The sequence below is a fragment of the Oncorhynchus gorbuscha genome, linkage group LG19 (assembly GCF_021184085.1).
Source record: "Oncorhynchus gorbuscha isolate QuinsamMale2020 ecotype Even-year linkage group LG19, OgorEven_v1.0, whole genome shotgun sequence".
Classification (NCBI taxonomy): Eukaryota; Metazoa; Chordata; class Actinopteri; order Salmoniformes; family Salmonidae; genus Oncorhynchus; species Oncorhynchus gorbuscha.
Window position 1 is genome coordinate 73,958,733 of NC_060191.1, and position 25,825 is coordinate 73,984,557.

The window sequence follows — 25,825 nt, forward strand, 5'->3', positions numbered from 1 at the left end:
ACACAACATGACAAGACAGCATGGTAGCAACACAACTTGGCAACAACACAACATGGTACCAACACAACATGACAAGACAGCATGGTAGCAACACAACTTGGCAACAACACAACACAACATGGCAACAACACAACGTGGTAGCAACACAACATGACAACACAACAACAACAACATGATAACAACACAACATGACAACAACACAACAACAACATGACAACAACACAACATGACAACAACACAACAACAACATGACAACAACACAACATGACAACAACACAACAACAACATGACAACAACACAACATGGCAACAACACAACGTGGTAGCAACACAACCTGACAACACAACATGACAACAACACAACATGACAACAACACAACATGACAACAACACAACATGACAACAACACAACATGACAACAACACAACATGACAACAACACAACATGACAACACAACACAACAACAACATGATAACAACACAACATGACAACACAACACAACAACAACATGACAACAACACAACATGACAACAACAAAACATGGCTGCAACACAACTCTAGAAGAAAAAGAAACGCACACCTATTTAGGCGAGGTGCTGGCTAGCTGAGTAGAACACTTGAAAATAAATGAGAGCTGTACACTCCAGGAGCTCAGATGCAAAAATGTAATTACCAACGTTTCGACAGCCAAGTCTTTATCAGGGTATAATCACAATCATGTCAAAGTCTACGTTGTCAAAGTCTAAGTTGAGACCGAAGAGAGCAAGGGTCTTTAAGTTTAAGATCCAGGCAGCCTCTCGTTTGAACAATAAATTGTCGAGGTCACCCCTTCTCCTCGGGAGGGTGACATGTTCGATGCCAATATAACACAGAGACGAAATCGAGGGGCCTGCCTCCAAGAAGTGGGCCTCAACTGGGTAAGTCAAGTTTTTACACCTAATGGTGCTACGATGCTCTGAGATACGTACTTCGGGTTAGACCCAGACCAGAGTATGTGAGCTGGAGCGGAGAGGGGGTGACCTTGATAATTTATTGTTAAAACGAGAGGCTGCCTGGATCTTTAACTTAAAGACCCTTGCTCCCTTCGGTCTCAACGTAGACTTTGATCTGAAGACATTCTTTTGATTATTGTGACTTTGTAATTGTTTGCAAGCTTGTGTGGTCGAAAATGAATCTATGATCGTATGCTATCCATTTGTTTGTATGCCATTTTAATATCTGAGAATTAACCAATGATATTAGGCCACTCTTGGCCATGATTACAGACACCTGTGTCTTTTGACACTATATAAACGAGTCATTCCGCAGTGTTAGTGATTATACCCTGATGAAGACAGCTTGGCTGTCCAAACGTTGGATATTACATTTTTGCATCTGAGCTCCTAGAGTGTGTGGCTCTCCTATATTTTCAAGCAACACAACATGACAACGAAACACAACAACACAGCATGACAACACAACAACACAGCATGACAACACAACATGACAACAACTCAAACACAGCAACACAACACAACATGACAACAACACAACAACACAGCATGACAACACAACATGACAACACAACATGACAACAACTAAAGACGACAACAACACAACACGACAGCAACTCAAGACGACAACATAATAGCAGCACAAACATGGCACTAAAATTGTTAGGCACAAAGGACAAAATGGCAGATGAAACGCATCACGCAAAGCAGCCACAAGTGGCAGTAAAATAGTGTCCGTGATTTTGTCTTTGAATGTAGAAACGGAGATAAAACGGTCCTGTTTGTTGCATCTTGTTTTTTGCAGTGAACTGAAAAGAGGAGCGACCCAGGCAACTGTGTGCTTTGGGGACCTTTAACAGAATGTGACTGGCACCTATTGGGCCCTCTGGTCTAAAGTAGTGCACTATATAGGGAATAGGGTTCTATAGGGCCCTGGTCTAAAGTAGTGCACTATATAGGGAATAGGGTTCCATAGGGCCCTGGTCTAAAGTAGTGCATTATATAGGGAATAGGGTTCCATAGGGCCCTGGTCTAAAGTAGTGCACTATATAGGGAATAGGGTTCCATAGGGCCCTGGTCTAAAGTAGTGCATTATATAGGGAATAGGGTTCCATAGGGCCCTGGTCTAAAGTAGTGCACTATATATAGGGAATAGGGTTCCATAGGGCCCTGGTCTAAAGTAGTGCATTATATAGGGAATAGGGTTCTATAGGGCCCTGGTCTAAAGTAGTGCACTATATATAGGGAATAGGGTTCTATAGGGCCCTGGTCTAAAGTAGTGCACTATATAAGGAATAGGGTTCTATAGGGCCCTGGTCTAAAGTAGTGCACTATATAGGGAATAGGGTTCTATAGGGCTCTGGTCTAAAGTAGTGCACTATATAGGGAATAGGGTTCTATAGGGCCCTGGTCTAAAGTAGTGCACTATATAGGGAATAGGGTTCTATAGGGCTCTGGTCTAAAGTAGTGCACTATATAGGGAATAGGGTTCCATAGGGCCCTGGTCTAAAGTAGTGCACTATATAGGGAATAGGGTTCTATAGGGCCCTGGTCTAAAGTAGTGCACTATATAGGGAATAGGGTTCTATAGGGCCCTGGTCTAAAGTAGTGCACTATATAGGGAATAGGGTTCTATAGGGCCCTGGTCTAAAGTAGTGCACTATATAGGGAATAGGGTTCTATAGGGCCCTGGTCTAAAGTAGTGCACTATATAGGGAATAGGGTTCTATAGGGCCCTGGTCTAAAGTAGTGCACTATATAGGGAATAGGGTTCTATAGGGCCCTGGTCTAAAGTAGTGCACTATATAGGGAATAGGGTTCTATAGGGCCCTGGTCTAAAGTAGTGCACTATATAGGGAATAGGGTTCTATAGGGCCCTGGTCTAAAGTAGTGCATTATATAGGGAATAGGGTTCTATAGGGCCCTGGTCTAAAGTAGTGCACTATATATAGGGAATAGGGTTCTATAGGGCCCTGGTCTAAAGTAGTGCACTATATAGGGAATAGGGTTCTATAGGGCCCTGGTCTAAAGTAGTGCATTATATAGGGAATAGGGTTCTATAGGGCCCTGGTCTAAAGTAGTGCACTATATAGGGAATAGGGTTCTATAGGGCCCTGGTCTAAAGTAGTGCACTATATAGGGAATAGGGTTCTATAGGGCTCTGGTCTAAAGTAGTGCACTATATAGGGAATAGGGTTATATAGGGCCCTGGTTTAAAGTAGTGCACTATATATATAGGGAATAGGGTTCTATAGGACTCTGGTCTAAAGTAGTGCACTATATAGGGAATAGGGTTCTATAGGGCCCTGGTCTAAAGTAGTGCACTATATAGGGAATAGGGTTCCATAGGGCCCTGGTCAAAAGTAATGCACTATATAGGGAATTGGGTTCTATAGGACTCTGGTCTAAAGTAGTGCACTATATAGGGAATAGGGTTCTATAGGGCCCTGGTCTAAAGTAGTGCACTATATAGGGAATAGGGTTATATAGGGCCCTGGTCTAAAGTAGTGCACTATATAGGGAATAGGGTTCTATAGGGCCCTGGTTTAAAGTAGTGCACTATATATATAGGGAATAGGGTTCTATAGGGCCCTGGTCTAAAGTAGTGCACTATATAGGGAATAGGGTGCCATTAGGGACGCAGACAATGCGACCATGATTGAAACTGACTGGGTCCTTTACCCATCGGGGATTTGAACCAATAACATTGTATTTACTTAGCCCTATTGTCTAACTACAAGGGTCTGTGCCCTTCTGAGAAACTGCTCTCAGGACTCATGGGAAAACAATTGTTACTAAGTGAACTATCCTGGCTAAATACAGTTGAAATCGGAAGTTTACATACATCTTAGCCAACTACATTTAAACTCAGTTTTTCACAATTCCTGACATTTAATCCTTGTAAAAAAAGATAATTAAATCCTTGTTTTAGGTCAGTTAGGATCACCACCTTATTTTAAGAATGTGAAATGTCAGAATAATAGAAGAGAGAATTATTTATTTCAGCTTTTATTTCTTTCATCACATTCCCAGTGGGTCAGAAGTTTACATACACTCAATTAGTATTTGGTAGTATTGCCTTTAAATTGTTTAACTTGGGTCACACGTTTCGGCTAGCCTTCCACAAACTTCCCACAATAAGTTGGGTGAATTTTGGCCCATTCCTCCTGACAGAGCTGTTGTAACTGAGTCAGGTTTGTAGGCCTCCTTGCTCGCACACGCCTTTTCAGTTCTGCCCACAAAGTTTATATGGGATTGAGGTCAGGGCTTTGTAATGGCCACTCCAATACCTTGACTTTGTTGTCCTGAAGCCATTTTGCCACCACTTTGGAAGCAAGCTTGGGGTCATTGGAAGACCCATTTGCGACCAAAATTTAACTTCCTGACTGATGTCGAGATGTTGCTTCAATATATCCACAAAATGTTCCCATCCTCATGATGCCATCTATTTTGTGAAGTGCACCAGTCCCTTCTGCAGCAAAGCACCCCCACAACATGATGCTGCCATCCCCGTGCTTCACAGTTGGGATGGTGTTCTTCGGCTTGCAAGCCTCCCCCTTTTTCCTCCAAACATAACGATGGTCATTATGTCCCAACAGTTTCAACAGACCAGAGGACATTTCTCCAAAAAGTAAGTTTCTTTGTCCCCATGTGCAGTTGCAAACCGTAGTCTGGCTTTTTAATGGCGGTTTTGGAGCAGTGGCTTCTTCCTTGCTGAGCGGCCTTTCAGGTTATGTCGATATAGGACTCGTTTTACTGTGGATTTAGAATGTTTCGTACCTGTTTCCTCCAGCATCTTCACAAGGTCCTTTGCTGTTGTTCTGGGACTGATTTGCACTTTTCTCACCAAAGTACGTTCATCTCTAGGAGACAGAACGCGTCTTCTTCCTGAGCGGTATGACGGCTGCGTGGTCCCATGGTGTTTATACTTGCATACTATTGTTTGTATAGATGAACGTGGTACCTTCAGGCGTTTGGAAATTGCTCCCAATGATGAACCAGACTTGTGGAGGTCTTGGCGGATTTCTTTTGATTTTCCCATGATGTTAAGTAGAGACACTGAGTTGGAAGGTAGGCCTTGAAATACATCCACAGGTACACCTCCAATTGACTCAAATGTCAATTAGCCTATCTGTAAATAATTGTTGGAAAAATTACTTGTGTCATGCACAAAGTCGATATCCTAACCGCCTTGTCAAAACTATAGTTTGTTAATTAACAAGAAATTTGTGGAGTGGTTGAAAAACGAGATTTGATCACGACAACCTAAGTGTATGTAAACTTCTGACTTCAAATGTATAAAGGAAATTAGTATTGCCATAGCTGTTTAGCTGCTCATTGAATCCTTACGGAATGAATTGTACAGTATTGATCTACTGCTCCAATAAGAGCCCCATGCATTCCTCAGGCCCCCAGGGACCCAGTGTCTCTCACCCCCAGAGCGGGCCTCCTGCTGGGGGAAGCGTCCTGGCCCCGGTGGGCCCCGTGGATCCGGTGGCGCTCGACCAACTCGTTGGCCGTCGGGTCCGTCCAGAAGTGGTCGGACGTCTTCAGCTTAGTGTACTCCAGAGCACAGGGGCCCACTGGAGGAGGGGGGGAGGAGAGAGGGGTGGGGGGGGAGGAGGGGGAGAGAGGGAGGGGGAGAGAGGGAGGGCGGAGAGAGGGAGGGGGAGAGGGGGGGGCGGGGCGGCGGAGGGGGTGGGAGGGAGGGTGGATATAAAGAGGGGGGAAATAGGGTGAGAATGACGGAGGGAGAGAGAGAGAGTAAATAGAGGCAAAAAGAGTATCTACTGTATGTAGCATTATAACAGTCCGTAGGAACATTATAAACAACACAATGTAGCATTATAACAGCAGTCCGTAGAGACATTATAACAACCCAATGTAGCATTATAACATCACGTAGGGACATTATAACATCACGTAGGGACATTATAACAAGACAATGTAGTATTATAACAGTCCGTAGAGACATTACAGTCCGTAGAGACATTATAACAAGACAATGTAGCATTATAACATCACGTAGGGACATTATAACATCACGTAGGGACATTATAACAAGACAATGTAGTATTATAACAGTCCGTAGAGACATTACAGTCCGTAGAGACATTATAACAAGACAATGTAGCATTATATCAGTCCGTAGAGACATTATAACAAGACAATGTAGCATTATAACAGTCCGTAGAGACATTACAGTCCGTAGAGACATTATAACAAGACAAGGTAGCATTATAACAGTCCGTAGAGACATTACAGTCCGTAGAGACATTATAACAAGACAATGTAGCATTATATCAGTCCGTAAAGACATAACAAGACAATGTAGCATTATAACAGTCCGTAGAGACATTACAGTCTGTAGAGACATTATAACAAGACAATGTAGCATTATAACAGTCTGTAGGAACATTACAACAACCCAATGTAGCCTTTTAACAGTTCACAGGGGTGTTATAACAACCCAATGTAGCATTATAACAGCTCCTAGGGTCAACTTACCCAGTAGACATGCCAGGATGGGTCCAAACACTGAGTCATGCATCAGAGCCTCCCTCTCATAGTACTTACTGTAGAGACAACACACACACATCAGAGCCTCCCTCTCATAGTACTTACTGTAGAGACAACACACACATCAGAGCCTCCCTCTCATAGTACTTACTGTAGAGAGACACACACACACACACACACACACACACACACACACACACACACACACACACACACACACACACACACACACACACACACACACACACACACACACACACACGCAATGTAGAGAAACAACAAAAGAGCATAGAGTCAAACAATGAAAAAACTACACTCAAATGACTCCATTAGGAGGGAATGAAATGAGGGAGTCTTGACAATTCAAGACAGGCAGAAATGTCGTGTGCAGAACAAAAAGCAACAGGCAGAAAGCTAATTCAATTGACTGGAACAGACATGGACAATATGTTGCTCCTTGCACACAGTGCAGTGTGAGTTAATGCAGAACTTACCTGGAGTTATCCACAATGTACTGGACGACCTTGCACACAGTGCATTGTGAGTTAATGCAGAACTTACCTGGAGTTATCCACAATGTACTGGACGACCTTGCACACAGTGCATTGTGAGTTAATGCAGAACTTACCTGGAGTTATCCACAATGTACTGGACGACCTTGCACACAGTGCATTGTGAGTTAATGCAGAACTTACCTGGAGTTATCCACAATGTACTGGACGACCTTGCACACAGTGCATTGTGAGTTAATGCAGAACTTACCTGGAGTTATCCACAATGTACTGGACGACCTTGCACACAGTGCATTGTGAGTTAATGCAGAACTTACCTGGAGTTATCCACAATGTACTGGACGACCTTGCACACAGTGCAGTGTGAGTTAATGCAGAACTTACCTGGAGTTATCCACAATGTACTGGACGACCTTGCACACAGTGCATTGTGAGTTAATGCAGAACTTACCTGGAGTTATCCACAATGTACTGGACGACCTTGCACACAGTGCAGTGTGAGTTAATGCAGAACTTACCTGGAGTTATCCACAATGTACTGGACGACCTTGCACACAGTGCAGTGTGAGTTAATGCAGAACTTACCTGGAGTTATCCACAATGTACTGGACGACCTTGCACACAGTGCAGTGTGAGTTAATGCAGAACTTACCTGGAGTTATCCACAATGTACTGGACGACCTTGCACACAGTGCAGTGTGAGTTAATGCAGAACTTACCTGGAGTTATCCACAATGTACTGGACGACCTTGCACACAGTGCAGTGTGAGTTAATGCAGAACTTACCTGGAGTTATCCACAATGTACTGGACGACCTTGCACACAGTGCATTGTGAGTTAATGCAGAACTTACCTGGAGTTATCCACAATGTACTGGACGACCTTGCACACAGTGCATTGTGAGTTAATGCAGAACTTACCTGGAGTTATCCACAATGTACTGGACGACCTTGCACACAGTGCAGTGTGAGTTAATGCAGAACTTACCTGGAGTTATCCACAATGTACTGGACGACCTTGCACACAGTGCAGTGTGAGTTAATGCAGAACTTACCTGGAGTTATCCACAATGTACTGGACGACCTTGCACACAGTGCAGTGTGAGTTAATGCAGAACTTACCTGGAGTTATCCACAATGTACTGGACGACCTTGCACACAGTGCAGTTTGAGTTAATGTAGAACTTACCTGGAGTTATCCACAATGTACTGGACGACCTTGCACACAGTGCAGTGTGAGTTAATGCAGAACTTACCTGGAGTTATCCACAATGTACTGGACGACCTTGCACACAGTGCAGTGTGAGTTAATGCAGAACTTACCTGGAGTTATCCACAATGTACTGGACGACCTTGCACACAGTGCAGTGTGAGTTAATGCAGAACTTACCTGGAGTTATCCACAATGTACTGTACGACCTTGTCCAGGACCTTCTCGAAGAGGGCGGTGCGAACCCAGATGTGCTTGATGGCCTGAGCGGAGAGGGGCTGGGGGGCGCGACCTGCAGACGACGACCCCTGCCTCTTCAGGGGCTCCTGACCCACACGCTGGGTCCTCTGGGTTCTAGGGGGCAAAAGGCAAAGGACAGTAAATGATAGGGTTAGGGTTCGAGGTAGCGGTTAGGGTACGAGGTAGAGCTTAGGGTTTGAGGTAGAGGTTAGGGTCGAGGTAGGGGTTTGAGTTAAGGTTAGGGTTAGGGGTAGGGTTTGAGGTAGGGGTAGGGGTTTGAGTTAAGGTTAGGGTTCGAGGTAGGGGTAGGGGTTTGAGTTAAGGTTAGGGTTCGTGTTAGGGGTAGGGGTTTGAGTTAAGGTTAGGGTTCAAGGTAGGTGTTAGGGGTAGGGTTCGAGGTAGGGGTTAGGGGTAGGGTTTGAGGTAGGGGTAGGGGTTTGAGTTAAGGTTAGGGTTCGAGGTAGGTGTTAGGGGTAGGGTTCGAGGTAGGGGTTAGGGGTTTGAGTTAAGGTTAGGGTTCGAGGTAGGTGGTAGGGGTTTGAGTTAAGGTTAGGGTTCAAGGTAGGTGTTAGGGGTAGGGTTCGAGGTAGGGGTTTGAGTTAAGGTTAGGGTTAGGGGTAGGTGGTAGGGGTTTGAGTTAAGGTTAGGTTTCGAGGTAGGTGGTAGGGGTTTGAGTTAAGGTTAGGTTTCGAGGTAGGTGGTAGGGGTTTGAGTTAAGGTTAGGTTTCGAGGTAGGTGGTAGGGGTTTGAGTTAAGGTTAGGTTTCGAGGTAGGTGGTAGGGGTTTGAGTTAAGGTTAGGTTTCGAGGTAGGTGGTAGGGGTTTGAGTTAAGGTTAGGGTTCAAGGTAGGTGTTAGGGTAGGGTTCGAGGTAGGGGTTAGGGGTCGAGGTAGGGGTTAGGGTTCGAGGTAGGGGTTTGAGTTAAGGTTAGGGTTAGGGGTAGGGTTTGAGGTAGGGGTAGGGGTTTGAGTTAAGGTTAGGGTTTGAGGTAGGTGTTAGGGGTAGGGTTCGAGGTAGGGGTTAGGGGTTTGAGTTAAGGTTAGGGTTCGAGGTAGGTGTTAGGGGTAGGGGTTTGAGGTAGGGGTTTGAGTTAAGGTTAGGGTTCGAGGTAGGTGTTAGGGGTTTGAGGTAGGGGTAGGGGTTTGAGTTAAGGTTAGGGTTCGAGGTAGGTGTTAGGGGTAGGGTTCGAGGTAGGGGTTTGAGTTAAGGTTAGGGTTCGAGGTAGGTGTTAGGGGTTTGAGGTAGGGGTAGGGGTTTGAGTTAAGGTTAGGGTTCGAGGTAGGTGTTAGGGGTAGGGGTTAGGGTTAGGGGTTTGAGTTAAGGTTAGGGTTCGAGGTAGGTGTTAGGGGTAGGGGTTAGGTGTAGGGGTTTGAGTTAAGGTTAGGTTTCGAGGTAGGTGTTAGGGGTAGGGGTTTGAGTTAAGGTTAGGGTTCGAGGTAGGTGTTAGGGTTCGGGGTAGGGCTTAGTGTTCGAGGTAGGGGTAGGGGTTAGGGTTTGAGGTAGGGTTAGGGGTAGGGTTTGAGGTAGGGTTAGGGGTAGGGTTTGAGGTAGGGGTTAGGGTTCGAGGTAGGGGTTAGGGTTCGAGGTAGGGGTTAGGGTTCGAGGTAGGGGTTTGAGTTAAGGTTAGGGTTAGGGGTAGGGTTTGAGGTAGAGGTAGGGGTATGAGTTAAGGTTAGGGTTCGAGGTAGGTGTTAGGGATAGGGTTCGAGGTAGGGGTTAGGGGTAGGGGTTTGAGTTAAGGTTAGGGTTTGAGGTAGGGGTTTGAGGTAAGATTAGGGTTCGAGGTAGGTGTTAGGGGTAGGGTTTGAGGTAGGGGTTAGGGGTAGGGGTTTGAGTTAAGGTTAGGGTTCAAGGTAGGTGTTAGGGGTAGGGGTTTGAGTTAAGGTTAGGGTTCAAGGTAGGTGTTAGGGGTTTGAGTTAAGGTTAGGGTTCGAGGTAGGTGTTAGGGGTAGGGTTCGAGGTAGGGGTTAGGGGTAGGGTTAGGGTTCGGAGTAGGGGTTAGGGATTGGGGGGTGTGAGTTAAGGTTAGGGTTCGAGGTAGGGGTTAGGGGTTAGGGGTAGGGTTTGAGGCAGGGGTTAGGGGTAGGGGTTTGAGTTAAGGTTAGGGTTCGGGGTCAGGGTTCGGGGTTAGGGTCAGGGTTCGGGTTCGAGGTAGGGGTTAGGGTTCTGTGTTAGGGTTCGGGTTAGGGTCGGGGTTCGGGTCAGGGTTCGGGGTAGGGGTTAGGGTTCGAGGTAGGGGTTGGGGTTAGGGGTCAGGGGTCAGCAGGTGATCTCAGGTAAGACTGGTGTTGCTGTCGGTTGGGGATTCCAGAATTCCCAGTTGGAAGAATAACGGAATCGGGAGGAAATCCTCAAAACCAGTTATTTAACCCAGAGATAAAACTGTAGAGTAGACTGTGTGCTATCTCTGAGCTGAGTCATTGTCTTGTTGTGTCTCTCCCTCTTGGTTTTGTAGAGTAAACTACAGTGTGTATGCACTTGACTCTACAGAAAGACACCTGTTTAACAGGTGTAGTGATTGTCTTGTTGTGTGTAACTACAGTACTTGACTCCATTAAAAAGGGGTAGGATAGGTATAATGGCTATGGTACGGTCTCCACCGTGTCACCTATACAGTACATAATGGGTGGGGGCGAGTGGCTATGGGTTGATTTGGGACTCTACAGAAAGACACCTGTTTAACAGGTGTAGTTGTAGTTGTCACCAAGAGGGGGCAGCATACCATACAGTCAGGAGGTCTGCTTAGGAATCAATGGGAGATTCTTAATAGGTTTTTACTAAAGGGACAGCTGTACATTTACTGGGGGGGCTGGTCCAAAAATGTTTTTTTTTGTTGCTTCGGTGAGGTTTGTGTGATGTTTTTAATTAGGCACAGGGGATGGTAGTGTATGTTTCCGTGGTTTACATTCCTCATTTTGCAGGTGTTACTATTTAAAGTTCTTCCATATCGCAACATGTCCTCATCTCCCTGCTCCTGTCCTTAAAAGGTGTTTTGGTACTTCCCTAGCGCAGTCGCTTTTCTGCGCGCAACTCTATCCTGCCCTCTAGTCATAGTAACAGTAGTGGTAGGTTTGTCCACATCTGCAATAGGCTAACTATACAGTCAACTCTATCCTGCCCTCTAGTCATAGTAACAGTAGTGGTAGGTTTGTCCACATCTGCAATAGGCTAACTATACAGTCAACTCTATCCTGCCCTCTAGTCATAGTAACAGTAGTGGTAGGTTTGTCCACATCTGCAATAGGCTAACTATACAGTCAACTCTATCCTGCCCTCTAGTCATAGTAACAGTAGTGGTAGGTTTGTCTACATCTGCAATAGGCTAACTATACAGTCAACTCTATCCTGCCCTCTAGTCATAGTAACAGTAGTGGTAGGTTTGTCTACATCTGCAATAGGCTAACTAGCAGTCATACCATACATACAATCATTCACGTCGCACCAATCTTCTATATAAATCAACATAGAGGAAGAGCTGATAGGCAGCAGAGAGGCCAGGTACTGAGGAGAGGCCAGGTACTGAGGAGAGGCCAGGTACTGAGGAGAGGCCAGGTACTGAGGAGAGGCCAGGTGCTGAGGAGAGGCCAGGTACTGAGGAGAGGCCAGGTGCTGAGGAGAGGCCAGGTACTGAGGAGAGGCCAGGTACTGAGGAGAGGCCAGGTACTGAGGAGAGGCCAGGTACTGAGGAGAGGCCCGGTACTGAGGAGAGGTACTGAGGAGAGGCCAGGTGCTGAGGAGAGGCCCGGTACTGAGGAGAGCCCAGGTACTGAGGAGAGGCCCGGTACTGAGGAGAGGCCAGGTGTACTGAGGAGAGGCCAGGTACGGCAGAAGGGAGGCCAGGTACTGAGGAGAGGCCAGGTACTGAGGAGGTACTGAGGAGGCCAGGTACTGAGGAGAGGAGAGGTGCAGCAGAGAGGCCAGGTACTGAGGAGAGGCCCGGTACTGAGGAGAGGCCCGGTGCAGCAGAGAGGCCAGGTACTGAGGAGAGGCCAGGTGCAGGGGAGAGGCCAGGTAAACGGCCAGTAACCAGCAGGTAGCCTAGTGGTTAGAGCGTTGGGCCAGTAACCAGCAGGTAGCCTAGTGGTTAGAGTGTAGAGGTGGCAGGGTAGCCTAGTGGTTAGAGTGTAGAGGCGGCAGGGTAGCCTAGTGGTTAGAGCGTTGGGCTAATAATCAGCAGGTAGCCTAGTGGTTAGAGCGTTGGGCCAGTAACCAGCAGGTAGCCTAGTGGTTAGAGCGTTGGGCCAGTAACCAGCAGGTAGCCTGAGGAGAGGCCAGGTACTGGTTAGAGCCAGGTTGGGCCAGTAACCAGGCCAGGTAGCAGAGTGGTTAGAGCAGGTTGAGGCCAGTAACCAGCAGGTAGCCTAGTGGTTAGAGCAGGTTGGGCCAGTAACCAGCAGGTAGCCTAGAGGTTAGAGCGTTGGGCCAGTAACCAGCAGGTAGCCTAGTGGTTAGAGCGTTGGGCCAGTAACCAGCAGGTAGCCTAGTGGTTAGAGCGTTGGGCCAGTAACCAGCAGGTAGCCTAGTGGTTAGAGCGTTGGGCCAGTAACCAGCAGGTAGCCTAGTGGTTAGAGCGTTGGGCCAGTAACCAGCAGGTAGCCTAATGGTTAGAGCGTTGGGCCAGTAACCAGCAGGTAGCCTAGTGGTTAGAGCGTTGGGCCAGTAACCAGCAGGTAGCCTAGTGGTTCGAGCGTTGGGCCAGTAACCAGCAGGTAGCCTAGTGGTTCGAGCGTTGGGCCAGTAACCGAAAGGTTGCTAGATTGAATCCCCGAGCTGACTGTCGTTCTGCACCTGAACAAAGCGGTTTACTCACTGTTCTCTGGTAGGCCGTCATTCTAAATAAGAATTTGTTCTTTTAACTGACTTGCCTTGCATAATGTCAAAGTGGAGTTGTGTTTTTCGACATTTTTGCAAATGAATTAAAAATGAAAAGATGAAATATCTTGAGTCAATTGGTAGATGGGTCAAAAATTACAAAGCAAACATTGAATATCCCTTTGAGCATGGTGAAGTTATTAATTACACCTTGGATGGTGTATCAATACACCCCAGTCACTACAAAGATACAGGCGTCCCTCCGAACTCAGTTGCCGGAGAGGAAGGAAACCACTCAGGGATTTCACCATGAGGCCAATGGTGACTTTAAAATGGTTACAGAGTTTAATGGCTCTGATAGGAGAGAACTGAGGATGGATCAACAACACAATATTAACCTAATTGACAGAGTGAAAAGAAGGAAGCCTGTACAGAATACAAATAGTTCAAAACCTACATCCTGTTTGCAATAAGGCACTAAAGTACAACTGGAAAAAATGTGGAAAAAGAAATGAACTTTTATGTCCTGAATACAAAGCGTTATGTTTGGGGAAAATCCAACACAACACATCACTGAGTACCACTCTTCATATCTTCATGCACGGCGGTGGCTGCGTCATGTTATGGGTATGCTTGTCATCGGCAAGGACTAGGGAGTTTTTTAGGATAAAAATAAACGGAATAGAGCTAAGCACAGGCAAAAATCCTAGAGGAAAACCTGGTTCAGTCTGCTTTCCACCAGGCACTGGGAGACAAATTCACCTTACAGCAGGACAATAACCTAAAACACAAGGCCACATCTACACTGGAGTTACTTACCAAGAAGATATTTAATATTCTTGAGTGGCCTAGTTAGTTTTGACTTAAATCGGCTTGAAAATCTACAGCAAGACTTGAAAACGGATGTCTAGCAATGATCAACATCATTGTACGATCCAGGTGTGCAAAGCTTACCCAGAAAGACTCACAGCCAGCTCTTAGATCCTTACCCAGAAAGACTCACAGCCAGCTCTTAGATCCTTACCCAGAAAGACTCACAGCCAGCTCTTAGATCCTTACCCAGAAAGACTCACAGCCAGCTCTTAGATCCTTACCCAGAAAGACTCACAGCCAGCTCTTAGATCAAAAACCCAGAAAGACTCACAGCCAGCTCTTTCCTTACCCAGAAAGACTCACAGCCAGCTCTTAGATCCTTACCCAGAAAGACTCACAGCCAGCTCTTAGATCCTTACCCAGAAAGACTCACAGCCAGCTCTTAGAGCCTTACCCAGAAAGACTCACAGCTCTTAGAGCCTTACCCAGAAAGACTCACAGCTCTTAGAGCCTTACCCAGAAAGACTCACAGCTCTTAGAGCCTTACCCAGAAAGACTCACAGCCAGCTCTTAGAGCCTTACCCAGAAAGACTCACAGCTCTTAGAGCCTTACCCAGAAAGACTCACAGCTCTTAGAGCCTTACCCAGAAAGACTCACAGCTCTTAGAGCCTTACCCAGAAAGACTCACAGCTCTTAGAGCCTTACCCAGAAAGACTCACAGCTCTTAGAGCCTTACCCAGAAAGACTCACAGCTCTTAGAGCCTTACCCAGAAAGACTCACAGCTCTTAGAGCCTTACCCAGAAAGACTCACAGCTCTTAGAGCCTTACCCAGAAAGACTCACAGCTCTTAGAGCCTTACCCAGAAAGACTCACAGCTCTTAGAGCCTTACCCAGAAAGACTCACAGCTCTTAGATCCTTACCCAGAAAGACGCACAGCCAGCTCTTAGAGCCTTACCCAGAAAGACTCACAGCCAGCTCTTAGAGCCTTACCCAGAAAGACTCACAGCCAGCTCTTAGAGCCTTACCCAGAAAGACTCAGCCAGCTCTTAGAGCCTTACCCAGAAAGACTCACAGCTCTTAGAGCCTTACCCAGAAAGACTCACAGCTCTTAGAGCCTTACCCAGAAAGACTCACAGCTCTTAGAGCCTTACCCAGAAAGACTCACAGCTCTTAGAGCCTTACCCAGAAAGACTCACAGCTCTTAGAGCCTTACCCAGAAAGACTCACAGCTCTTAGAGCCTTACCCAGAAAGACTCACAGCTCTTAGAGCCTTACCCAGAAAGACTCACAGCTCTTAGAGCCTTACCCAGAAAGACTCACAGCTCTTAGAGCCTTACCCAGAAAGACTCACAGCTCTTAGAGCCTTACCCAGAAAGACTCACAGCTCTTAGAGCCTTACCCAGAAAGACTCACAGCTCTTAGAGCCTTACCCAGAAAGACTCACAGCTCTTAGAGCCTTACCCAGAAAGACTCACAGCTCTTAGAGCCTTACCCAGAAAGACTCACAGCTCTTAGAGCCTTACCCAGAAAGACTCACAGCTCTTAGAGCCTTACCCAGAAAGACTCACAGCTCTTAGAGCCTTACCCAGAAAGACTCACAGCTCTTAGAGCCTTACCCAGAAAGACTCACAGCTCTTAGAGCCTTACCCAGAAAGACTCACAGCTCTTAGAGCCTTACCCAGAAAGACTCACAGCTCTTAGAGCCTTACCCAGAAAGACTCACAGCTCTTAGAGCCTTACCCAGAAAGACTCACAGCTCTTAGAGCCTTACCCAGAAAGACTCACAGCCAGCTCTTAGAGCCTTACCCAGAAAGACTCACAGCCAGCTCTTAGAGCCTTACCCAGAAAGACTCACAGCCAGCTCTTAGAGCCTTACCCAGAAAGACTCACAGCCAGCTCTTAGAGCCTTACCCAGAAAGACTCACAGCCAGCTCTTAGAGCCTTACCCAGAAAGACTCACAGCCAGCTCTTAGAGCCTTACCCAGAAAGACTCACAGCTCTTAGAGCCTTACCCAGAAAGACTCACAGCTCTTAGAGCCTTACCCAGAAAGACTCACAGCTCTTAGAGCCTTACCCAGAAAGACTCACAGCTCTTAGAGCCTTACCCAGAAAGACTCACAGCTCTTAGAGCCTTACCCAGAAAGACTCACAGCTCTTAGAGCCTTACCCAGAAAGACTCACAGCCAGCTCTTAGAGCCTTACCCAGAAAGACTCACAGCTCTTAGAGCCTTACCCAGAAAGACTCACAGCCAGCTCTTAGAGCCTTACCCAGAAAGACTCACAGCTCTTAGAGCCTTACCCAGAAAGACTCACAGCCAGCTCTTAGAGCCTTACCCAGAAAGACTCACAGCTCTTAGAGCCTTACCCAGAAAGACTCACAGCTCTTAGAGCCTTACCCAGAAAGACTCACAGCTCTTAGAGCCTTACCCAGAAAGACTCACAGCTCTTAGAGCCTTACCCAGAAAGACTCACAGCCAGCTCTTAGAGCCTTACCCAGAAAGACTCACAGCCAGCTCTTAGAGCCTTACCCAGAAAGACTCACAGCTCTTAGAGCCTTACCCAGAAAGACTCACAGCTCTTAGAGCCTTACCCAGAAAGACTCACAGCTCTTAGAGCCTTACCCAGAAAGACTCACAGCTCTTAGAGCCTTACCCAGAAAGACTCACAGCTCTTAGAGCCTTACCCAGAAAGACTCACAGCTCTTAGAGCCTTACCCAGAAAGACTCACAGCTCTTAGAGCCTTACCCAGAAAGACTCACAGCCTAGAGCCTTACCCAGAAAGACTCACAGCTCTTAGAGCCTTACCCAGAAAGACTCACAGCTCTTAGAGCCTTACCCAGAAAGACTCACAGCTCTTAGAGCCTTACCCAGAAAGACTCACAGCTCTTAGAGCCTTACCCAGAAAGACTCACAGCTCTTAGAGCCTTACCCAGAAAGACTCACAGCTCTTAGAGCCTTACCCAGAAAGACTCACAGCTCTTAGAGCCTTACCCAGAAAGACTCACAGCTCTTAGAGCCTTACCCAGAAAGACTCACAGCTCTTAGAGCCTTACCCAGAAAGACTCACAGCTCTTAGAGCCTTACCCAGAAAGACTCACAGCTCTTAGAGCCTTACCCAGAAAGACTCACAGCTCTTAGAGCCTTACCCAGAAAGACTCACAGCCAAAGGTGATTCTCTTAACACATATTGACTCAGGTGTGTGAATACTTTTGTAAATAATGTTTTTGAAAACAGGTTTTCACTTTGTCATTATGGGGTATTGTGTGTAGATGGATGAGACAAAAAAAATACATTTGATCCATTTTGAATTCAGGCTGTAACACAACAAAATGTTTCAATACTTTCTGAAGGCACTTTACTCCAGAAGTTATGTAGGAGTTTGACAGCTTTTCATTTTTGTCACTAATTTAAAATCGGCTGTACCAGCTACAAAACCCTGCACTGATTGTTCTTCTCAGGGCTCTGTCCCCCCCCTCCCCCCACACACACACAGACACAGACACAGACACACACAGACACAGACACACACACACACACACACACACTACCACCCTACTCCCACTCAAACTGACAGCCACAGTGCCTCTTCAGCCTGCCAAGAGATCTTGTTGTGGATCTTCACACACACACACACACACACACACACACACACACACACACACACACACACACACACACACACACACACACACACACACACACACACACACACACACACACACACACACACACACACACACACACACACACACACAGACACGCAACACACGCAACACACGCAACACACGCAACACACGCAACACTCCCCATCCAACCTGACAGAGCTTGAGAGGAATTGGAGAAACTCCCCAAATACAGGTGTGCCAAGCGTGTAGCCTCATACCCAAGAAGATTCGAGGCTGTAAGACTTTAAATAGACTGTCTGAATAGTGTCTGTCTGAATAGTGTCTGTCTGAATAGTGTCTGTCTGACTTTAAATAGACTGTCTGAATAGTGTCTGTCTGAATAGTGTCTGTCTGAATAGTGTCTGTCTGACTTTAAATAGACTGTCTGAATAGTGTCTGTCTGAATAGTGTCTGTCTGAATAGTGTCTGTCTGAATAGTGTCTGTCTGACTTTAAATAGACTGTCTGAATAGTGTCTGTCTGAATAGTGTCTGTCTGAATAGTGTCTGTCTGACTTTAAATAGACTGTCTGAATAGTGTCTGTCTGAATAGTGTCTGTCTGAATAGTGTCTGTCTGAATAGTGTCTGTCTGACTTTAAATAGACTGTCTGAATAGTGTCTGTCTGAATAGTGTCTGTCTGAATAGTGTCTGTCTGAATAGTGTCTGTCTGACTTTAAATAGACTGTCTGAATAGTGTCTATCCTAATAGTCTTTCTGTCTGAATAGTGTTTATCCTAATAGTCTTTCTGTCCGAATAGTGTCTATCCTAATAGTCTTTCTGTCTGAATAGAGTCTGTCTGAATAGAGTCTGTCTGAATAGTGTCTGTCTGAATAGAGTCTGTCGGAATAGTGTCTGTCTGAATAGTGTCTGTCTGAATAGTGTCTGTCTGAATAGTGTCTGTCTGAATAGAGTCTGTCTGAATAGTGTCTGTCTGAATAGTGTCTGTCTGAATAGTGTCTGTCTGAATAGTGTCTGTCTGAATAGTGTCTGTCTGAATAGTGTCTATCTGAATAGAGTCTGTCTGAATAGTGTCTGTCTGAAATAGTGACTATCTGAATAGAGTCTGTCAAAATAGAGTTTTTCTGAATAGAATAGCCAGTGTATGAATAGTGTCTGTCTGTGATCTGTCTGAAAGTGTCTATCTGCAAGAGTCTGTCTGAATAGTGCCAGTCTGAAATAGTGATTATCTGAACGTCCCAGCAAGAGTTTTTCTGAATAGTCCAGCCAGTGTATGTAGTGATTGGTTGAACGCCCAGCAAGATCTCTCACAGTCCAGCCAGCGTATGTAGTGATTGGTTGAACGCCCATCAAGATCACTCACAGGCCAGCCAGCCACTGTGTTATCACTAGAACAGCAAGATCTCTCATGCAGTCCAGCCAGGTTTTAACGTAGGTGATTGGTAGGTGTTAACACATCAGGTGTCATCTAGGTTTTACCACTGTGTTATCACTAGAACGCAGCTCATGCTAGGTGTTAATGCTAGGTTTTAACGCTAGGTGTTATGCTAGGTAGGTGTTAACACTAGGTGTCATGCTAGGTGTTAACGCTAGGTTGTAACTCTAGGTTTTAACGCTAGGTGTTAACGCTAGGTTCTAACACTAGGTAGGTGTTAACACTAGGTTTTAACGCTAGGTAGGTGTTAACACTAGGTAGGTGTTAACGCTAGGTAGGTGTTAACACTAGGTAGGTGTTAACACTAGGTGTTAACGCTAGGTAGGTGTTAACACTAGGTGTTAACACTAGGTAGGTGTTAACACTAGGTTTTAACGCTAGGTGTTAACACTAGGTAGGTGTTAACGCTAGGTAGGTGTTAACACTAGGTAGGTGTTAACGCTAGGTGTTAACGCTAGGTAGGTGTAGGTAGGTGTTAACACTAGGTGTTAACGCTAGGTAGGTGTTAACGCTAGGTGTTAACGCTAGGTAGGTGTTAACGCTAGGTGTTAACGCTAGGTAGGTGTTAACGCTAGGTAGGTGTTAACACTAGGTGTTAACGCTAGGTAGGTGTTAACGCTAGGTAGGTGTTAACACTAGGTGTTAACGCTAGGTAGGTGTTAACGCTAGGTAGGTGTTAACGCTAGGTAGGTGTTAACGCTAGGTAGGTGTTAACACTAGGTGTTAACGCTAGGTAGGTGTTAACGCTAGGTAGGTGTTAACGCTAGGTAGGTGTTAACGCTAGGTAGGTGTTAACGCTAGGTAGGTGTTAATGCTAGGTGTTAACGCTAGGTAGGTGTTAATGCTAGGTAGGTGTTAACGCTAGGTAGGTGTTAATGCTAGGTGTTAACGCTAGGTAGGTGTTAATGCTAGGTGTTAACACTAGGTTTTAACGCTAGGTAGGTGTTAATGCTAGGTGTTAACGCTAGGTAGGTGTTAACACTAGGTGTTAACACTAGGTAGGTGTTAATGCTAGGTGTTAACACTAGGTAGGTGTTAACGCTAGGTAGGTGTTAATGCTAGGTGTTAACACTAGGTAGGTGTTAATGCTAGGTGTTAACGCTAGGTAGGTGTTAACACTAGGTGTTAATGCTAGGTGTTAACACTAGGTAGGTGTTAATGCTAGGTGTTAACGCTAGGTAGGTGTTAACGCTAGGTAGGTGTTAATGCTAGGTGTTAACACTAGGTGTTAACGCTAGGTAGGTGTTAACGCTAGGTAGGTGTTAATGCTAGGTGTTAACGCTAGGTAGGTGTTAATGCTAGGTAGGTGTTAACGCTAGGTAGGTGTTAACGCTAGGTAGGTGTTAATGCTAGGTGTTAACGCTTGGTGTGAGCTAATCCTAACATCGGTAAAATAGAACAGATGTGAAGAAGGAGGGACAGACAGAAAGAAAGAGAGAGAAAAAGTGATCGAGAAGAAGACAGAAATAGAGAAAGGGTGACAGATGTGGCTAGGGGGTGATGTTTGCAGCTCCCTGAAGTGTGTGTGTGTGTGTGTGTGTGTGTGTGTGTGTGTGTGTGTGTGTGTGTGTGTGTGTGTGTGTGTGTGTGTGTGTGTGTGTGTGTGTGTGTGTGTGTGTGTGTGTGTGTGTGTGTGTGTGTGTGTGTGTGTGTGTGTGTGTGTGGGAGAGACAGAGAGTGAGAGACAGAGAGAGAGAGAGAAGGAGAAATAAACTACGGAAGAAGAAGGAACAGCACGTCAGAAATCAGCTCAATGTAATCAAAAAATCCATAGACTCTAACCACTTCTGGGAAAATTGGAAAACACTAAACAAACAACACTACTAAGAGTTATCTATCCAAAACGGAGAAGTATTGGTAAACCACTTCTCCTAACTTGTTGGCTCTATAACAAAGAACAAACAGCAAAAACATATACATGATCAAATACAAATGTTAGAATGAACTATTAAAGACGACCAGAACCCACTGGATTCTCCAATTACATTGAATGAGTTACAGGACAAAATACAAACCCACCAACCCCAAAAGGCCTGTGGTGTTGATGGTATCCTCAATGAAATGATCAAATATACAGACAACAAATTCCAACTGGCTTTCCTTAAACTCTTTAACATCATCCTAAGCTCTGGCATCTTCCTCAATATTTGGACCCAAGGAGTGATCGCCCCAGTAGCTAACTAACGTTAGATAACTAGCAAACACACCGGTACATATTGCTGTAATGCTATGCGGTTCGTAAGGACAGCGTAGCTAACAAATTGTCAGCGTGTAACGTAACTTGTTTAAAAAGTCATTACTTTTTTTTTTTACCCCTTTTCCTCCCCAATTTCGTGGTGTCCAATTGTTTAGTAGCTACTATCTTGTCTCATCATTACAACTCCCGTACGGGCTCCTGTGCATCCTCCGATACATAACCCAACCAAGCCGCACTGCTTCTTAACACAGCGCCATCCAACCCGGAAGCCAGCCGCACCAATGTGTCGGAGGAAACACCGTGCACCTGGCGACCTTGGTTAGCGCACACTGCGCCCGGCCCACCACAGGAGTCGCTGGTGCGCGATGAGACAAGGATTTCCCTACCGACCAAACCCTCCCTAACCCGGACGACGTCCAATAGTGCGTCGCCCCACGGACCTCCCGGTCACATCCGGTTACGACAGAGCCCTGGGCATGAACCCAGAGTCTCTGATGGCACAGCTGGCGCTGCAATACAGCGCCCTTAACCACTGCGCCACCCGGGAGGCCGAAAAGTCATTACTTAATTACATTGCTCAACATCTTCTTAACATTAGTCATAATTAGTTAAAGCAACGAACTTCTGTCGTCAAGACTACGGCTGCATATTTTCCACCATTTCTTCAAATCTGAAAACCTCGTGAAACCACACCCATTTTCTGAAGAATTGCATTATGGGCCCTGGAAGCACAGAAATAGTGTCCACTGCGTGTATACTTCGTATTTTGGCGAATCTAGTACAACATCCGGGAACTTTTGGCCTACTAACTACGTCATACTATGACCAATAAGCATACTATATACTCAATTCAGTTGAATATTCAGTTGAATTCAGTTGGTATGAATATTCAGTTGAATTCAGTTAGTATGAATATTCAAACACAGCTTTGGTCTTTTATAAAGCTACCGGCGGCATTTGTTATTATTCCGAATAATCGTTCATTTTGGAAAATTAATTGGAGCCCTACATTGCTGAAGATTTAGAGCGTCTCTTTCTCTCTTCTTCCCTACATCTCCTCTCGCTTCTAACATCTCTCTCTTTCTCTTTCTCTTCCTCTCTCTCTGCTCTCTCTCTCTCTCTGTCTCTCTTTCGCTCTCATTCTCTCACTTCTATATTTCGCTCTTATCTAAATTCAATTCTAAGGGCTTTATCTTTCTCTTTCTCTCTCTCTAGCGATGAGTCCCGAGGATGGGTGAAGGGAAGGAGAGGGGAGGATTGGTTAAGGAGGGTGGAGAGGAGAGGAAGAGGGAGGGGAGGAGAGGGGAGGATGGGTGAGAGGGATGAGAGGTGGGGGAGGAGAGCTGAGGATTGGTTAAGGAGGTGGAGAGGAGAGGAAGAGGGAGGGGAGGAGAGGGGAGGGGAGGATGGTTTAGGGGAAGGAGAGGGGAGGATGGGTTAGGGGAAGGAGAGGGGAGGATGGGTTAGGGGAAGGAGAGGAGAGGATGGGTTAGGGGGAGGATAGGGGAGGATGGGTTAGGGGAATGAGAGGGGAGGATGGGTTAGGGGGAGGAGAGGGGAGGATGGGTTAGGGGAAGGAGAGGGGAGAATGGGTTAGGGGGAGGAGAAGATGGGTTAGGGGAAGGAGAGGGGAGGATGGGTTAGGGGAAGGAGAGGGGAGGATGGGTTAGGGGAAGGAGAGGGGAGGATGGGTTAGGGGAAGGAGAGGGGAGGATGGGTTAGGGGGAGGAGAGGGGAGGATAGGTTAGGGGGAGGAGAGGGAGGGGAAGATGGGTTAGGGGAAGGAGAGGGAGAATGGGTTAGGGGGAGGAGAGGGGAGGATGGGTTAGGGGGAGGAGAGGGAGGATAGGTTAGGGGGAGGAGAGGGGAGGGGAAGATGAGTTAGGGGAAGGAGAGGGGAGAATGGGTTAGGGGGAGGAGAGGGGAGGGGAAGATGGGTTAGGGGAAGGAGAGGGGAGGATGGGTCAGGGGAAGGAGAGGGGAGGATGGGTTAGGGGAAGGAGAGGGGAGGATGGGTTAGGGGGAGGAGAGGGGAGGGGAAGATGGGTTAGGGGGAGGAGAGAAGATGGGTTAGGGGGAGGGAGGGGAAGATGGGTTAGGGGAGGGAGGGGAAGATGGGTTAGGGGGAGGGAGGGGAGGATGGGTTAGGGGAAGGAGAGGGGAGGATGGGTTAGGGGGAGGAGAGGGGAGGATGGGTTAGGGGGAGGAGAGGGGAGGATGGGTTAGGGGGAGGAGAGGGGAGGATGGGTTAGGGGGAGGAGAGGGGAGGGGAAGATGGGTTAGGGGGAGAAGAGGGGAGGGGAAGATGGGTTAGGGGGAGGAGAGGGGAGGGGACGATGGGTTAGGGGAAAGAGAGGGGAGGATGGGTTAGGGGGAGGGGAGGGGAAGATGGGTTAGGGGAGGAGAGGGGAGGGGAGGGGAAGATGGGTTAGGGGGAGGGAGAGGGGAGGGGAGGGGAAGATGGGTTAGGGGAAGGAGAGGGGAGGATGGGTTAGGGGAAGGAGAGGGGAGGATGGGTTAGGGGGAGGAGATGGGAGGATGGGTTAGGGGGAGGAGATGGGAGGATGGGTTAGGGGGAGGAGAGGGGAGGGGAAGATGGGTTAGGGGAAGGGCCCCATACTATTGTGGAGGACTGGCTAGGACAGACAAGCCCTACACTATTGTAGAGGACTGGCTAGGACAGACAAGCCCCATACTATTGTGGAGGACTGGCTAGGACAGACAAGCCCCATACTATTGTAGAGGACTGGCTAGGACAGACAAGCCCCATACTATTGTGGAGGACTGGCTAGGACAGACAAGCCCCATACTATTGTAGAGGACTGGCTAGGACAGGCAAGCCCCATACTATTGTGGAGGACTGGCTAGGACAGACAAGCCCCATACTATTGTAGAGGACTGGCTAGGACAGGCAAGCCCCATACTATCGTAGATGACTGGCTAGGACAGACAAGCCCCATACTATTGTGGAGGACTGGCTAGGACAGGCAAGCCCCATACTATTGTAGAGGACTGGCTAGGACAGACAAGCCCCATACTATTGTAGAGGACTGGCTAGGACAGGCAAGCCCCATACTATCGTAGAGGACTGGCTAGGACAGACAAGCCCCATACTATTGTGGAGGACTGGCTAGGACAGGCAAGCCCCATACTATTGTAGAGGACTGGCTAGGACAGACAAGCCCCATACTATTGTAGAGGACTGGCTAGGACAGACAAGCCCCATACTATTGTAGAGGACTGGCTAGGACAGGCAAGCCCCATACTATTGTGGAGGACTGGCTAGGACAGGCAAGCCCCATACTATTGTGGAGGACTGGCTAGGACAGACAAGCCCCATACTATTGTGGAGGACTGGCTAGGACAGGCAAGCCCCATACTATTGTGGAGGACTGGCTAGGACAGACAAGCCCCATACTATTGTAGAGGACTGGCTAGGACAGGCAAGCCCCATACTATTGTGGAGGACTGGCTAGGACAGGCAAGCCCCATACTATTGTGGAGGACTGGCTAGGACAGACAAGCCCCATACTATTGTGGAGGACTGGCTAGGACAGGCAAGCCCCATACTATTGTGGAGGACTGGCTAGGACAGACAAGCCCCATACTATTGTGGAGGACTGGCTAGGACAGACAAGCCCCATACTATTGTGGAGGACTGGCTAGGACAGGCAAGACTGTTTCATGACACATCAGTGACATGGCAGGAGATGTTTTGAAACAATTACTGCTTCACAAACAAGCCAGTGAATTATATATATTACAGCTGGATGAGTCAACAGCTCCTGGTGGTATATGTCTGTTACATTTACGGCGGGTCAATGAAGGAAGACATCCTCTTCTGCCTACCACTGAAAACCAGGACAACATGAGAGGATATTTTTAAAGTACTGGACAGCTTTGGGACATCAAATGGACTTTGGTGGTCAGGAGGTGTTTGTATCTGTACTAATGGTGCAAAAGCCATGACGGAGACATAGTGGAGTGGTAACGCGCGTGCAAGCAGTTGCTCCCGACACCACTTGGGTTTACTGCAGCATCCACCTAGAGGCTCTTGGGTACACTGCAGCATCCACCTAGAGGCTCTTGGGTAAAGGCTCTTGGGTAAACTGCAGCATCCACCTAGAGGCTCTTGGGTACACTGCAGCATCCACCTAGAGGCTCTTGGGTAAACTGCAGCATCCACCTAGAGGCTCTTGGGTACACTGCAGCATCCACCTAGAGGCTCTTGGGTAAACTGCAGCATCCACCTAGAGGCTCTTGGGTACACTGCAGCATCCACCTAGAGGCTCTTGGGGCTCTTGGGTACCTAGACTGCAGCATCCACCTAGAGGCTCTTGGGTACACTGCAGCATCCACCTAGAGGCTCTTGGGTACACTGCAGCATCCACTCTAGAGCATCCACCTCTTGGGTACACTGCAGCATCCACCTAGAGGCTCTTGGGTACACTGCAGCATCCACCTAGAGG

The 25,825-nt window shown here is 47.1% G+C and overlaps 1 protein-coding gene across 2 annotated transcripts in view; it reads right to left on the reverse strand.

Moving 5' to 3' along the window:
* LOC124005040 (small G protein signaling modulator 2-like) overlaps positions 1-25,825 on the reverse strand; it is a 136,156-nt gene that overhangs the window by 51,199 nt on the left and 59,132 nt on the right. For both annotated transcript variants that reach the window (XM_046313899.1, XM_046313898.1), the window contains exons 4-6: positions 8,413-8,586; positions 6,500-6,567; positions 5,426-5,574 (exon numbers count right to left, since the gene is read on the reverse strand). In XM_046313899.1, coding sequence (XP_046169855.1) covers positions 5,426-5,574; positions 6,500-6,567; positions 8,413-8,586 — 391 coding nt within the window. The remainder of the gene's footprint in view (positions 1-5,425; positions 5,575-6,499; positions 6,568-8,412; positions 8,587-25,825) is intronic.